Source organism: Thamnophis sirtalis, unplaced genomic scaffold, assembly GCF_051295495.1.
Source record: "Thamnophis sirtalis isolate CommonGarterSnake01/CBP01778 unplaced genomic scaffold, rThaSir2_p1.2 scaffold_6, whole genome shotgun sequence".
In the NCBI taxonomy this organism is placed as follows: Eukaryota; Metazoa; Chordata; class Lepidosauria; order Squamata; family Natricidae; genus Thamnophis; species Thamnophis sirtalis.
Window position 1 is genome coordinate 77,792,084 of NW_028261386.1, and position 15,973 is coordinate 77,808,056.

General features: G+C 37.8%; 1 protein-coding gene across 2 annotated transcripts in view; it reads right to left on the reverse strand.

The window, feature by feature from the left end:
• The window catches only part of TMEM181 (transmembrane protein 181), a 42,611-nt gene that overhangs the window by 19,034 nt on the left and 7,604 nt on the right, over positions 1-15,973 (reverse strand). For both annotated transcript variants that reach the window (XM_087718230.1, XM_087718231.1), the window contains exons 2-9: positions 14,891-14,994; positions 12,189-12,244; positions 10,609-10,699; positions 5,764-5,894; positions 5,285-5,401; positions 3,659-3,739; positions 2,170-2,269; positions 309-439 (exon numbers count right to left, since the gene is read on the reverse strand). In XM_087718230.1, the coding sequence (XP_087574356.1) occupies positions 309-439; positions 2,170-2,269; positions 3,659-3,739; positions 5,285-5,401; positions 5,764-5,894; positions 10,609-10,699; positions 12,189-12,244; positions 14,891-14,994 (811 nt within the window). The remainder of the gene's footprint in view (positions 1-308; positions 440-2,169; positions 2,270-3,658; positions 3,740-5,284; positions 5,402-5,763; positions 5,895-10,608; positions 10,700-12,188; positions 12,245-14,890; positions 14,995-15,973) is intronic.

Consider the following 15,973-nt stretch of genomic DNA (forward strand, 5'->3'; position numbering starts at 1 on the left):
TGTTGTTCAAGAATATGTACAATCCCCTTTTAAAGTTGATTCCTTATTACTACAATCTACATCACCCAATTTGACTGTTCAATTTCACGCCACGTAAATCAGTAATTCCTTTATCTCTTTCCTGAGTTTTCCACCATTTTACAGGAAGAAGAACGATCCTATCCACTTTATCCATTTCACTTCCTTAATCCCATCCTTCTTTTCTGTATTAATTGTGAAAAGCTCCAATTACTTTCATTTTTCTAGCCATTGCATCATTTTGAATGCAGTGTCCAGACCTTTACTCACAGTCCAAAGTCAGTCCTCACCTGTACTCTGATACCGTGGTAGATACAAAGCCAGAACAGCAGCAATGCACACAAGAACAAAGACTGAAAGAGGTCATCTAGCATTCCAGGAAACCAGCTGTTGATTAGGAATGAGAGGGGGAAAAATGGGTCTGTAACAGAATGGGAGAGAGTCAGAAGATATCACTGCTACTACCCACAAGAATATTCTGCCCTTTTTACAGCACACAAGACCAAGATGTTATTAAGCTGCATAAACTCAAGCTAGCCTAGCCAATATTGGTACATACAGGTAATACACCATATAATACAGGCGCGCTGGAAAATGTAGATCAACACATCTGAACCCCATAAAATCACAATAGTTTAAGAAAACAATGTAAAGCATGTGGCAAGTATTTTCTATATGGTATTTCAACATACTTTATTACAGATTTAAAATGTATTTTAAAAGGCAATTTACTGAGAAAACATGTGCTAAACTTTGGGCTGGATTCGTAAAGAAATTGACTTTCTCTCCCATACCAGCTGATTATGGCAGAATTCAATTGAAGATGGCCAGGAATTGGAATTGAGCAGGAATATTCAAAAACTGGAAAAAGGTGGGTCACACACAGGGGGAGTCACATGTGCATGCCCGTGGGGGGCCGGGCACATGTGGTGGGCGTGCACATTGCATTATGGGTGTGGGCACACTATTGCGTGTGTGCAAGGGCACGCTTCTGGCACGTAACAACAAAAGGTTAGCCATCACTGCTCTAGTGGACACCAAGCAGGAAAACAAATAATTGAAAATAAGTCTATCAAGGAGAACCAATTTTGTGTAGTGGTTAAGGCAGGTTAATACATCAGGCTAGAAATTGGGTGAGTTTTAGTCCAGCCTTAGGTACAAAGCCAGCTGACTGTCCTTGGGTGAGTTACATTTTCTCAGGCCTAGAAAAGAGGCAATGGCAAACCATTTTCAAAAAACCTTGCCAAGAAAACTGCAGAGCCTAGGCCACACAATCACCAGGCGTCAACAGTAATTCAAAGGCACAGACACAAATAAACTACTGACAAATGTATGTAATGTAGTTAGATTGTCATCTCTGTTTCCGCAGTTATAGTACATGTAAGGCTACTGTCTGATGCATCAGTGCTATTGGTTCCTTTTTCAGAAATGATCATGCACCAGAGGCCATGCTTATGATTGCAAAAGGACTGGAAACTTCCTAATGGATACCTTAAATTCTAGAACTCTCCTTAAAGCAAGACATCAATCTCCATTCAAATTGGTATGTTATTTATTACTTCTGCTCATTTGCAGAAAAACACTGTGCAGTGTACAACAATACTGAAAATGAAAAATAACAAGACAGCCACACACTGATAACAACTGCAACTCTGATGAGCCAAATGTTCTTAATTGTTTTTCTAAGAAGCCATGGTTTGGCAAAACTTTTTCACAACTATAATAGGAAGGCACTCCAGAAAAGGGGGGGGCATCATCAACATGAGCACAGGCTCTCTGAACATTATATTTTAGAAGAAATGGGTTTTGCCAAGCCCTCCTTCTTTCAACACTTCTTTTTAATTAGAATAAGCTGCTGGCCTATTTCACTAATCAGCTTTTTTTTTTACTGAGGGATAGCAGAGGTTAACTTGATTCCATGTATTAAAGCTTTTTGGCTACTTCAAACACTCTTAATTATTTTAGTATTAAATAGTGGGAACAGCCAAATGAAAGGTTTTTTCTTTTTATCAAAGCTCAAAATGCGATCAGATTATGCTGATCAGCCAAGCCTAATGTTTCCAAGTGATTTTAATTTTCATCGATCTCTCACATGTGAAACTAAGATAACCCCCAAATCCCATCATATCTGGATATAATATGAATAAATACCATTATAAAGTAGTAGCAGGGGGAGGAGGATTGACATCCACTTCTGCTCTATCCCCCAATCTCTCATGGAGAACTTGCGTAGGGAGTGAGCAAAGAGACACTGCAAAAGAAGGAAAAAGAAACATGTAACAATTATGCGGTATCTGTTCAGCATAAGAGAAGAGGTGGAAACATGGAAGCTTCCAGACTTGGAATACTGCATCCAGTTTTGGTCACCAGGATGTAAAAAAGATGTTGAGACTCTAAAAAGAGTGCAGAGAAGAGCAACAAAGATGATTAGGGGACTGGAGACTAAAATATATAAAGAACAGTTGCAGGAACTGGGTATGTCTAGTTCAACCTTAAACACCCAAAGAGCCATTTGCACCTGTCTCCCACAGGAAAAAAAAAACACCAGGAGCCACAAAATCCTTTTGACACCTAAAATGAAGGTATCACTGCATATATTATTTTTTTACCTTTATGCTATGTATAAAAAAACTAGACAACACTGTGAGTTGTATTGTGTTGGAAGGAATGCACTGAGGGAGCCCAACCAATCATTGCACATATGTTGTGCACTGACAAATAATTAAATTAGATTAAAAGGCAGGACAAGAAGCAATGGATGGAAACTAATCAAGGGAGAAGCCACTTAGAACTAAGGAGAAATTTCCCACAGTTACAGCGATTAACCAGTGGAACAACTTGCCTCCAGAAGTTATGAATTCTCCAACACTGGAAGTTTTAAAGAAACATTTGGACAACCATTTGTCTGAAATTGTATAGGGTTTCCTGCCTGAGCAAAGGGTTGGTCAAGAAGACCTCCAAGGTCCCTTCCAACTCTGATATTCTATTCTATACTATTCTATTCTACCATGTGTGATTTGAGAATATGTGCAACATGAATGATTTATACACCCCAAACAGAATTCCTGATTGTAAAGCAATGACTAACCATAAAATCCCATCTTAACTCAGACTATATCTTAAAGATAACGGGAAAGACCAATAAAAAAGAGATTTAGCCAACATGGCCAATAAGGAGGGATATTTGTAATATTCAGTGATGTTTGAAAGTCACATACATAACAATAAAACAGCCACTAGGTTGAAACCCAGCTTGAGTGTATGTGCTGCATCATGTATGAAGAAGACACACACACACACACACACACACACACACACACACAATATTACAGATTTCTTCTATTACTTTCTTTTCTTCTCTTACTGCATGTACTGTATATTGTATAATCTTCAACTCTGAACATTTTTCTTGCCTCCACCACTTGATAAAGTAATATTGGTTGTTTATTGGTTGTTTAACAAAAACATTCCAACATCAAGCAATTCTAATTCTAATCTTCTGGATCAAGGCACATGGAGAGCAAAGCAAAGCAAGATAATTAAATCAACAGCAGGTGTAATTAAACAGATACTGATTTGTCTAAGACAGGCAAACATACCAAAATATATTATTAAAACTAAACAGAAAGCCTGTACTCACTGTGACTATGAAAGTAAGAACTACAAAGACAAATCGGAACCAGATTTCCACTTGGGAGAAGACTGGGTTATAAGTTTTCCACTGAAAAAATAAGATGTCAGAATGTCAACCAAAAGTTTTGTGAATAAAAATAATACCAATGATACTTTGCACATTCAATGTTCTTTTCCCACTGAGGACTCCTTCAAATGCACATAGATGTGTATGTTTATTATGGCAATTGTATTTGTGAACAGATTATTGATGTGATCAAAATATACCTAATAACAAGGTTTGGCCACATTTATAGAAGTAGATCCATTCTGGTCTGGTAACAGCTGTGTATAGAATAAATTGGAGTTGCCTGGTTATTTTATTAACTGGGAAGTGATAAAAATGGATCCTTTCATCCTTATAAAAAGTACAATATTGCATGGCTTATGGCAGGGATCTCCAAACTTGGCACATCTAAGACTTGTGGGCGTCAACTCCCAAAATTGTGCCCCTCTCCACAGGGATACAACCTGAGCTCATGTGGAATTTGTTTCTATCTTCTCTCAAAAACTGCCAGAGGGAGTACATTAAAACATGCTACAGTTAGTGCTCTCTGGAATTTAGGCATGGTTGTCTTACTGATCTAAAAAACAAGCCTGACAGCTCAGGAAAAAGTTATTGGGTTGGGCAGATTGATCCAATTGGGCTTCCAGATCTCAGGCACATTCCTGAGTCATCTTTAAAATGCTTCTCTAGAAAGACCATAACATGGTTGGCTAATTCTCCCTTCAGTCACAGATAATCCACTAGGCTGAACCAATAGGGTGGAGCTTTCTTCACATAGAAAAATGTCAATTCACACATTACAATGCAAAAATTATTTGGAGGACATCTGAAACATGTGGATAGGATCAATTTCCTTCACTTGTCTACCGTTCTTTAGATACAGTGGTTTACAAATCCCTGGCAAATTAATTGTTTGCTCCTGAACAACAGCCAAAATCTGAAGTCCCATCAATATTTGCTTTGAAACAGAGATGAGCACTGCCCACTAGAATCGGGAACGACTAGTACTTATGTGCGATGGGAACCTTTACCTTTACCTTTTGATCTATCTGATTACCCAATTTTCTTTACTGTTTAAGGTGTTTTAATTATTTGTTTTATTACAAGAAAGAGAATTTATCGTATTTTGGAAAAGGATGTGGAAATAATTTTCTCAATCCCTCCTTGCAGTCTCCAACTAGACTACCTGTGCTTTCCTGTAGTGTTTCCAATTTACTTTTTTAGAAATTACACTTAGCACAAGACTTTTTTTTTAAGATCAGCACTTTACAATTTGTCTTTTATGTCAAGTCATATGCCTGTAAGTCATATCAGGTTCAGAATCAAATCAACTGTAATCGTGTTTAGTATGTCATTTACTTAGATTCAGTCCTTAAAAAAGGATTTTCTACCACTTCTTAAAAATAATGTCAAACAGATATTTGTAATTCTCTGCTTGCTAGCTTACTCAGAAAGATTTTATAATTACTGTCAACTGCTTCAGGGTTTTCAGTAAAAAAACAACACAAAGAGACTTCCACAAAAAACTGAATCTATATTTCCTGATTACTTTTACTATTTATACTATATACGTATATTTATACTTACTGTGAAGTTATAACTCTTGAAGTGGTAGCTTTCAGGAAACTTATCAAAGGTAACAACGATATTATAACGAGTAAAATTCAAATAACCAAGATGAACCACAATAATTTCATCACAATCCTGTGAATTGGGACATGAAAATTGGTAAGTACATCAATAATAGCCTTAACTTCATTTTGATTTGGAAATGTGTGAATAGTTCTAAAACACATATGGTTTAGGTACAGTCTCTTATTTTTTAAAATGTTACTGACAAAGAACTCAGCCATATAAAATAGTATTGTCTTTCTTTACTAATAATATATTTTTAGAATTTCTACCAAACATATTGCCATCACTCCTCCTAGAAAGGCACCTTGTTGAACCTGTGATTACCCATATAAATCAATTATTAATTTGTGGGTTTCTCTAACAGGTATATGGTTTTACATCTACCTTTTTAGCATTATTAAGAAAGGGGAAAAATTTTTTAGTGTGCTTACCTTAGCACAGTTAAATATCCTTGTCCGGTTGTGAGTTTCTCTGTTATAGTACCGTACACTTCCATTCTTTAGTACACCACGTATTGTAACTGACATAATAAAGCTAGTTTTCAAGCTATCCAATTTGTTATCTGAAACATTAAATCAAATATTTGTGATTGAACCTTATTTTGAACCATGGACTCCCCCCCCAATTCAGTTGCATGGGAAGATACTCTAAAACAGGGGTGTCAAACATGATCACATCGCAGGTCGTATTGTGACATATTGTAATGTTTTTTGCCTTTGTGGAGCTGGGATGGGCATGGCCTGCCGCCGGTTTGACAGGCCTACTCTAAAAAAGCTTAGGAGAGGCCATGACAAACACTATATTTTTATTTTGTTTTAATCAAATATAGGTAATAAGACTACTTCCAAGTACATAAATACTTTCTCCTTTCTACATTAAAAGATTCAATTCATTAACAACTTCAAGAATTGCTCCAAAAACCATTTCCTAAAACAAAGGACCCCAATTTTTGGGGCACCAGGGACCAGCTCTGTGGAGAAAGATTTTTCCATGGACCAGGGGGTGATGGTCATGGCCAGCAGTCATGTGCTGCCTGCATCTTGCAGATGGTGCTTCGCTTGTTTGTGTAGACCAGTTTCTGGTGTGCCGTGGACCAGTGCCAGTGAACAGGCCAGGGATTGGGGACCCATGCCCTAGGGTTTTGAAGCAGCATGTCACCCAGGGTCTCAGATTGTGTTCCCCTCCTATAAGAGGGATAGTGTAGCATAGAGGAAAAAAATAAATCAGGAAGGATAGAAATACATCAAGAAACATCAAGTACAGGAGAGGAGGAGCAGCCACCAGGCTGATGAAGTCGGGGCGACTCCAAAACGGAAGGATACGGAAAGAGAAAGTGTTTCCAGCTGGTGAGAATTTTTTACCGTTTTAAAAGAGACTGCCTATAAAAATGTAAAGTTAATTTAAATTTGAGAACAGAAGAAATAAGTGGTGGAATTAAGCTTTGAATGGTTTTGGACAGTGGGTTATCTTACTTTTAAATGTTATTTTCATGGATGGAATTTATGCAAGCTTTTAAACTGAATGGATTAAGTTTTCTTCTTTTTTATTATTATTTTTTGCAACCTATGGACTAAAATTCTCCTTTTTCATTATTGCGTGTGTTTTTCCCTTTTTCTTCTCTATTTCATTCAAGAATTTTACTTTTTTTTAATTTGGAATAAAAAAGATACAAAAAGCAACAAAGAACATTGTAACAACAGAGGGGAAGAGGACACTGCTACTGGGAGGCTGGAGGTTTGTGTATTGGAAACTAAACACTTTTACTTTCCTCACTGATTATTCTGGCTTGGCACTTCAAGGTCTCACTGTTTTGTCTACAGAGAGTGATAAGAAGAAAAGCATACAGATGTTCCTTTGAAGTATATCTTTAACCAGAGAAAAGTGAAAATAAAACCTTATTGTGAATGTATGCTTAATCTTGTAAAAACCTTCTAAGCCAGAGCAGCAGTGTTTGTCAGCTGGAGATAATGGCACAATTTCAACAGCAGAAAGAAACTTTAAGTTTGCAAAAGATATTGTTAGAAATTCAGAAATTATCAAACACATTTGAGAGGACGGAGAAGAAGTTGGAAAATCTAGAGCATCTAATAGTAAAATGTGATGAAGAAGTTGAAGATGTTTATCAAGTGGAAAAAGTGGAGGTTAGAGTCCTAAAAACTGAAGAGAAAAATGACTACAAAGAAATTAAAGCTGCTGATATCTATGGTGACTGGTTTGTGTCTGGAAATGGAAAGAGTGGAATACGGAAAGAGGAATTAAATGGAGGGGAACTCTACCCCAGATGGCAAGATACAGAAGAAGAACAAATAAAAGAATTTATGGATTTAAAGAGAGAAATTTTGTTAGCAACATCGTTGAAAACACCACAGACAATTAAAGATAAACTGATTAAGGAAACAGAAGAAGGGCATAGAAACTACATGAGAGACTTAATAAGCGAGTTACAAAGAGGAGTCCATACAAATTTGATTAAAGAGATGATTAGAGGACTGATACCAGAAATGGCAGAAGACATGAGATTGTTTTGCTACGGGAAAGATACAGGTTGATAGATGAAAGGGTATAATCTAAAGCTAGTTAAACTTAGTGAAATTTAGTGACAATAGATATAGTTAAATAAATAATTGATAATGATAATAATGTATACATATGTATTGCTATGATAAGTAATAATTGGATATGAATATTGAATGGAATCTATGAAAGGAAAATTAGATTTTTTTGGTTATATATAAAGGTTAATAAAAAAGAACTAAGTTAAATTTAGTTAAGTTTTGTTTATTAGGGGGGAAATGTTATGATAAAGGACACAGTCAAATAAATGAAGGATAATGATAACAACATATATATGCCTGGGTACAACATAAGGAAAGGAGATGTAAATTGTAAACAATGTAAATTGTAAACAGTGATTTGGAAAGGAGGATTAGAAATGTTTGTTACTAAATATTATGGATGTTTAGCCAGAATAGGCCATAAAGATTCAGTGTTATTGGAGGATATTAGAAATAGCAAATGAAATGCGAGGATGTGGTTATGTTTAATCTTGATATATTTTATGATGAAGGATGTTTAAACAATTATAGTCAAATGAAAATAGAGGTATGATGATGGTAATATGTATAAATGTATCTGAGTTAAAATACTTGAATTAATATGAATTATGGTTGATGACTGTGGAAGAGATGCATGAAAGTCTTTTGTAACCAAGTGATACACCTTCTACAGTATATAAAGAGGATTCTTTGTGTTGTGTCTGTTTTGAAAATTATATGTATGTGGGGGGGTTGTACTTGTGCTGATAAATACAACATATATATGTGTGTGTGTGTGTGTGTGTGTGTGTGTGTGTGTTGATGTTTCAACATATATATGTTGATGTTTCTTTTGATATATATCAAAAGAAACATCAAGTACAGAATCAATCAAGTCAGCAAGAGGCTATTGAAACTGGTTCATTTTGAAATATGCTTCCAAATTGGCACCACATTTCTTAAAGCATTACCAACCCTCTTCTATGACTTGTGATAGATAGCTTTCTTCAAATAGATGTTCTCCAGATATGTTGGATGACACCTGTAATGTTCAACCTGCACCAGGAGAGCAAATGGCTGAGTTAGGCTGATATTTGCTCAATATTTCTGGAGGCAAGATTCAGCTAGTTCAGATATTTTGGACCAACAAAAGTGCTCATTAATTCTAGTTCTTTTATTAATGGATTGTTTATATTTCCTACATCTGCAAATTTGTCTTACACATGTGAAATATGTCACATAATTTGTTATCTAGCGAAATTTACTTTTCTTTTAAGAGCCAAGGTGGCGCAGTGGTTAAATGCAGCACTGCAGGCTACTGCTAGATCAGCAGGTCAGCGGTTCAAATCTCACCGGCTCAGGGTTGACTCAGCCTTCCATCCTTCCGAGGTGGGTAAAATGAGGACCCAGATTGTTGGAGGCAATATGCTGACTCTCTGTAAACCGCTTAGAGAGGCCTGAAAGGCCTATGAAGCGGTATATAAGTCTACTGCTATTGCTATTGCTATTTTTAAAGAAGGAAAAATCTTACTAGCTAAGGCAGATTAGAAACCTAATCTGTTGTGACAAAACAAAAAGGATGCATGAGAAAAGGATGCAATATATCAGTATCTTGTCACCTTTTCATCTCCTGAGGATATTATTCATTTTGTAATCTATATACCTATTCTCCTAATCTCTTTATGGAGATGGAGTTTGAAAACATTTTTAAATGTTGCTACTTTCCATAAGTCAGTCTAAGAACAGGTTTCTTTCTTTAGCAACATACCCATTTTTCTATATAGAAGCTTAATACATGGGCTACTTAACACTAAGTTAAGCTTCAGGTAACTACTATTACTCATTTATTTTCCCTCATTCCATCCTTTTTTAGAATTATACAATGACATGAGCGTTTATTAGACTTTTTTTTAAACGTTGTTTGATTGTATGCTGTCCAGAGTCACATTTGTGAGATGGATGACTAAATAAATTTGATAATAACATGTATATGTATATGTATGTGTATGTGTATGTGTATGTGTATGTGTATGTGTATGTGTATGTGTATGTGTATGTGTATGTGTATGTGTATGTGTATATGTATATGTATATGTATATAATGATATGCACTCTGGCATATGCATGGTACAGACAGCAAATGCTGACAGTTACATGCAACTGTAGGAAATGACATTTTGAAATATGGTCTGTCTTCAGCAGAAATTTCCTCCATGGAAAAATGTATTTTCCTAGTTAACCCAAACTACAGAAGCAATCTAATCCATCTTTTCCTGGCAACCTGATTTCAGTAACAAGATTTTTCTGACATATGTTCCCCAGTTACAATAAATCTTAGTACATAAATTGCCTAGTTATATCTTGATATTAGTAATAGGTAATATGTTGCAATCAATTCATTGCTTACTAACTCCCCATTTCTATTGGCTTCTTGATATGTACAGTGGGAGAGGCAAGGTTATCAAGCACCTAAGACACTGTGATGGAGCGAGTAATGCAGCCTTACACAATCATAAACTTTTAAATTATGTGTTTTATAAATATTAACTGTATTATATATACTTATTTGTGGCCCAAGACAATTCCTCTTCATTCAGTGCAGCCCCAACAAGCCAAAAGGTTGAATACCCATACTATATACCATTAACAGGTGTGTGTGTGTGTGTGTGTGTGTGTGTGTGTGTGTGTGTAAATAATGCAGTAAAACAGCAATTTACAATTAAACTAAAAAAATATCCTTACCAGAAGGTTGCTCCAAGTGCACAGTACAAGTAAGCCATAGTTGCTGATTATAAGTAGATACTGGTGGCGAACTTAAGGGAAAGGACTTTGTCTAGAACAAAATTGAAGCCAAAGATGCAATCATGGCAAATCTTCCCAGTAAAAACCATTTAGTAGAAGCATAAGCTAGTCCACTTTTTAGCAGTTTCTGTTAAGTGTTAATAGTACAAATATTACCTGATTCAAGTTAATTGAAAATATTTTCAAAAATACAGAGGCATGTATTAAAAATGCACCTCCAACAATTTAAAGCATTATCCAAATGTAATTCGTTAAAAGAAAAATGTATCATGCAATTCATGGTGCACAGTAGCTGGGTGGTTAGGACGCTGGGTTGGTGGTTAGCAAGCCCGCGTTCAACATTCGAGTGGTGCTGTGGGTCAGGGTTGAGCTCCCATCAGAGGTGGTATTCAGTAGGTTTTGACCAGTTCTGGAGAACTGGTAGCGTAAATTTTGAGTAGTTCAGAGAACTGTACCAGCTCTGACTGGCTCCGCCCTCATCTATTCTCTGCCTCCCAAGTCTCAGCTGATTGGGACAAAATGGGAATTTTGCAGCAATCTTCTCTGCCACGCCCACCAGGCATGCACACCAAGGCACGCCCACAGAACTGGTAGTAAAAAAATTTGGAATCCCACCACTGGCTCCCATCCTGTGCTCCAGCTCCTGCCAGGGAGATGAAAGGAGCCCCCTACTGGATGTCCCCCAGGCAATGGTGATGTCACCAGCTAATCCTTTCAACCCGGAAGTCCCTCAGCACTTCTCACACGAATGCTAAGAGTTTCACTGTTTTGTCCATAGGCATAAAAAATATTCTGATCCCTAAGAAATTTTAAAAATCTGCATTTCATTAGGACAAAGGGGTTCGTGGTTTACAGGTAGTCCTTGGCTTAAGGCTATGAGACCAGAATTTCCACAACTAAGCAAGGCGGTTGAGACACACCTAATTTTACAACCTTTTTTGCCATGGTTGTAAAGCGAATCACTGCAGTTGAGTGAGCCATGCAGCCATTAAGTGAATCTGGTGTCCCCCATTGACTTTGCTTGTCAGATGCCAGATGGGAAAGTCCCCAATGGCAATGGCATGACCCTGGGACACCACAACTGTCATAAATGCATGCCAGTTGCCATGCAACTGAATTTTGATCACATGGTCATGGGGATGCTGTAATCATGGTAACTGCAAGGAATGGTTGTCACTTTTTTCAGTGCTGTTATAACTTTTGAGTGGTCACTAAATGAATGGTTGTAAGTGGAGGACTGTCTGTATTTGGTACAGAAGTAGGAACAAGGTAACTGGTGTTACCTTGAATTGCAGCCTGGTTGTCAGTAGGAAGAGATTTGACCTTTGCTACTGAACTACTGAATGGTTATGCAAGCTGTAGTCTCAAGATAAGCCCAATGCCAAAGTTAATATTATTCTGAATATAAGAAATTGTTGGAATGATAGCTCTTTATCTGTACTAGTATTTGTATACCGGTTCAAAATTGCCTATAAAGTCAGAATACATCAAATCCAAAAAACAAGGACAACAAGACTTACCTTTGAACCATTATTTATAGGAGGTATTTCTGATGTACATTCTATGACTCTGGGACCTGAATGAGACATAAAGGACAGAACATAATCTATGAATGGCTGTAGAACTCTGGGAGTTGAAGTCCACACCTCTTAAAGCTGATGCTGTTGAGAAATGTTGCTGTAAAACAGGGGTGTCAGATTCGATTTCATTGAGGGCTGCATCAGGGTTGTGTTTGACCTCGGGTGGGGGGGGGATGGCCAGGGTGGGAGTAGCCAGCTCAACATCACTCATCAGGGACGGCTGTGGCAGCTTCAGCGCTCTTCCAAAAATAACAGGTTCACAAGCCATTTTTGGCTGCCACAGTCTCCTGCAACCCTCCTGCATGCAGCCTTCCTGAGCTCTGTTTTCATTGGCAGAGGAACCACAAGCCAGTCCTTCGGTGTTTCCAGGGCAGCCCCACGGGCCATATCTAAGCATCCTGCAGGCTGCATCTCGCCCATGGGCCTTGAGTTTGAGACCCCTGCTGTAAAACTATCACTTTTTTCTAAAACACCCTCAAATCCTTTTAGGGCAAGCACATCATTCAGATAAGACTATGGAATATATTGTGTTCAATTGCATGACAATTGAATCTATTTCTTGTAAAAGCAAGACAGATTTTCCAGCTCCTGAAAAACCTGTCTGCCTCACCCAAGGAGAGAGTTTTGCATCACCCTTTAAAAGCAAACAGTGTGTATCAATCACTTAGGCTCAAGTCAGTAAATCTCTCTGTCCTGGCTAATTGTGTAAGAGGAAAGCATCTGCATCAGCATTTACTTCCCCAGGATAACAAAGGTCAGGTTCACCTTTCCAACATCACACCAAAGATCACATTTGTCAACTGGAGGTCAGCTGTATTGAAGGGGTTTCATCAGCAAACTGCAAATGAATCCTGCATGCTTTACGTGCATTTAGAAATCAGGTATGAGCAGCCTATATTTAAATACAGGTAGTCCTAGACTAAAGGGATGCGGTGGCTCAGTGGATGAGGCGCTGAGCTTGTCGATCAGAAAGGTCAGCAGTTCGGTGGTTCTCATACCTAGTGCCGTGTAATGGAGTGAGCTCCCTTACTTGTCCCAGCTTCTGCCAACGTAGCAGTTCGAAAGCATGTAAAAATGCAAGTAGAAAAATAGGGACCACCTTTGGTGGGAAGGTAACTGCATTCCCTGTGCCTTTGGTGTTTACTCATGCTGGCCACATGACCACGGAGACATCTTTGGACAGCGCTGGTTCTTCGGCTTTGAAATGGAAATGAGCACCACCTCCTAGAATCAGGAACGACTAGCACATATATGCGAGGGGAACCTTTACCTTTTAGTCCTAGACTTATGACCACAACTGAGCCCAAATTTCTGTTTTTAAGTGAGACATTTGTTAAAAGTCTAAAGATGCTTTTTTTCAAGAGGCAACTGGACTTTCTGGTTTTTCTTTGAAGACGTTTCGCTTGCCATCCAAGAAGCTTCTTCAGAACTTTGCTTTCAGAAAACAGCTGAGAGGGTCACAAATGGCCTGACCCCCAGAGCCTGCAATGGTTGTAAATACATGCTAATTGCCAAGTGCCTGATTTTGCTCACGTGACCTGGGGATACTGTGATTGTTTTTTTAATTGAACATTTTTGAGAAAAAAAATCACAAACTTTTACAAATGTTTAGTTCCCACCAGCCACCCTCTACCCCCCAACTCCCCCCCAACCTTCCCCCTCCCCCGACTTCCCAGAACCAATACAGGGTATAAATCTTTAACAAAGAGAATCTAAGGTACAGTTTAAAAAAACCCAAAAAAGATAGTTAACAACGTATTTCCATTGAACTCTAGCTCCTCCTTGCTGGACTAACTCTAGATAATTTATAATTCCTGATCTCTAATCATAAGCTATCTGGAATTTTTTAGTCCCATATTTGTTTTGAGTATAGTCAATCCATCTTTTCCAATCCAGTTTATATCTCTCGTTTGAATGGTCCTTGATACTGCGATTGTTGAAAGAATGAGGATTGGTCACAAGTCACTTTTTTCAGTGCTTTCATAACTTTAAACAGTCACTAAATGGATGATCGTACGAAGTGCAAATTCAAGATGGGGGAGCACATTTGAGGGTCATGGGTAACTTCGTTTCTTGAAGGTCACCAACTATTACTGCTCTTAAAACATGTATCTTTCAGTACAGGTAGTCCCCAACTTACAACTATTCATTTAGCAACTGTTCAATGTTACAATGGCACTGAAAAAAGTCACCCATAGCTGTTTTTCGCTTACACCCATTGCAGCATCCCCATGGTCACATGATCAGAATTTGGACACTTGACAATTGGCTCATATTTATGACGGTTGCAGTGTCCCAGTGTCATGTGACCCTCTGACAAGCAAAGTTAATGGGAAAGCCAGATTCACTTAACAACCGTTTCACTAACCTAAGAACTAAGGTGATTCACTTAACAACTCTGGCAAGAAAAGTTGTAAAATGGGGAAATGTCTTGCCCAGCAATGGAAATGTTGGGCTCAATCGTGGTTGCACATCAAGGACGATCTCTAACACCTAAAATTCATTTCTCCATTTTGTATCAAGATACAAACAAGGAACGTCTTCAGTGGTTTCACTGTTATAGTAACATAATCACAAATGTAGCCAAGGAACAGAATAAGAAGCAAGAAAAAAAATCTGGAAGAAAAGGTGAAAAATCTTACCTGCAATGCCTATTAAGACTGTCAAGCCAAAACAAAGGAAGAATACTACAAAGACCAAAACAAAGTGGCGCTTGGAGAGAGTATATAATCGCATTGGAGCCAGTCTGCAAACAAGGAGAAAAAAATTAAGTTGCAGGTAAACTTACAGCAGCAACTTTATGTTATCGGAAGTGGGAGTGCTTTTTTCTTCCAGATAACCAATTCCAAAATTAAATAGAATTTCTGTCTAACATATGTGGCCATTAATTCATGTTTTTGAAGGGGTTTTTTGGGACATCTCTTTGGAAGGGTTTATATTAAAACAGTAGCACATTCTTATCAAATGTATAAGTCAACCTTCGGAAATGTATAGATACTTTATTCCTGATTTACATAAAGCAGGCTGTGTCTTAATGGTCAGGGTTACATTTGAGCAAATTTATCCGTTGTCCCTGTGCATAATCAGAAATTGATACTCAGATGTTCTTGAAGGACTCAGAAAGCAATCCAAAACAGTAGAAATATCCAAACACTTCTATTTCTGAATTTCCTTTCTAATGCGCTGATGTTTACATGAAGAGAAATTTAGAAGAAATTTTGAATGTTCCTACGTCTCTTCACTTATTATGCCTTCAGACCATTGATGGGATTCATTTTTTTTTACTACTGGTTCTGTAGGTGTGGCTTGGTGGGCATGGCGTGGCGGGCATGGCAGGGGAAGGATACTGTAAAATCCCCATTTCCTCCTGATCAGCTGGGACTCAGGAGGCAGATGGGGGAGGGCCAGTCAGAGGTGGTATTTACCGCTTGTCCAAACTACTCAAAATTTCCACTACCGGTTCTCCAGAACTGGTCAGAACCTGCTGAATACCACCTCTGCTTCAAATGCTTCAGTAAAAAGCCAAAAGACTCGGCTTTCATTATAATGGCTAGTTCTTGCATGATAATGTAATGTAGCTAACAGAACACATTTATATCTAACCTTGCCTATCCCCAGCATTAATATCACTTTGGGATTAAGAACTAACAATATTTCATTCTGCATACAAATACAATACAAAAAAGGAAATCAACATTCAGTATGTCTCAATCCACACTTTTTAA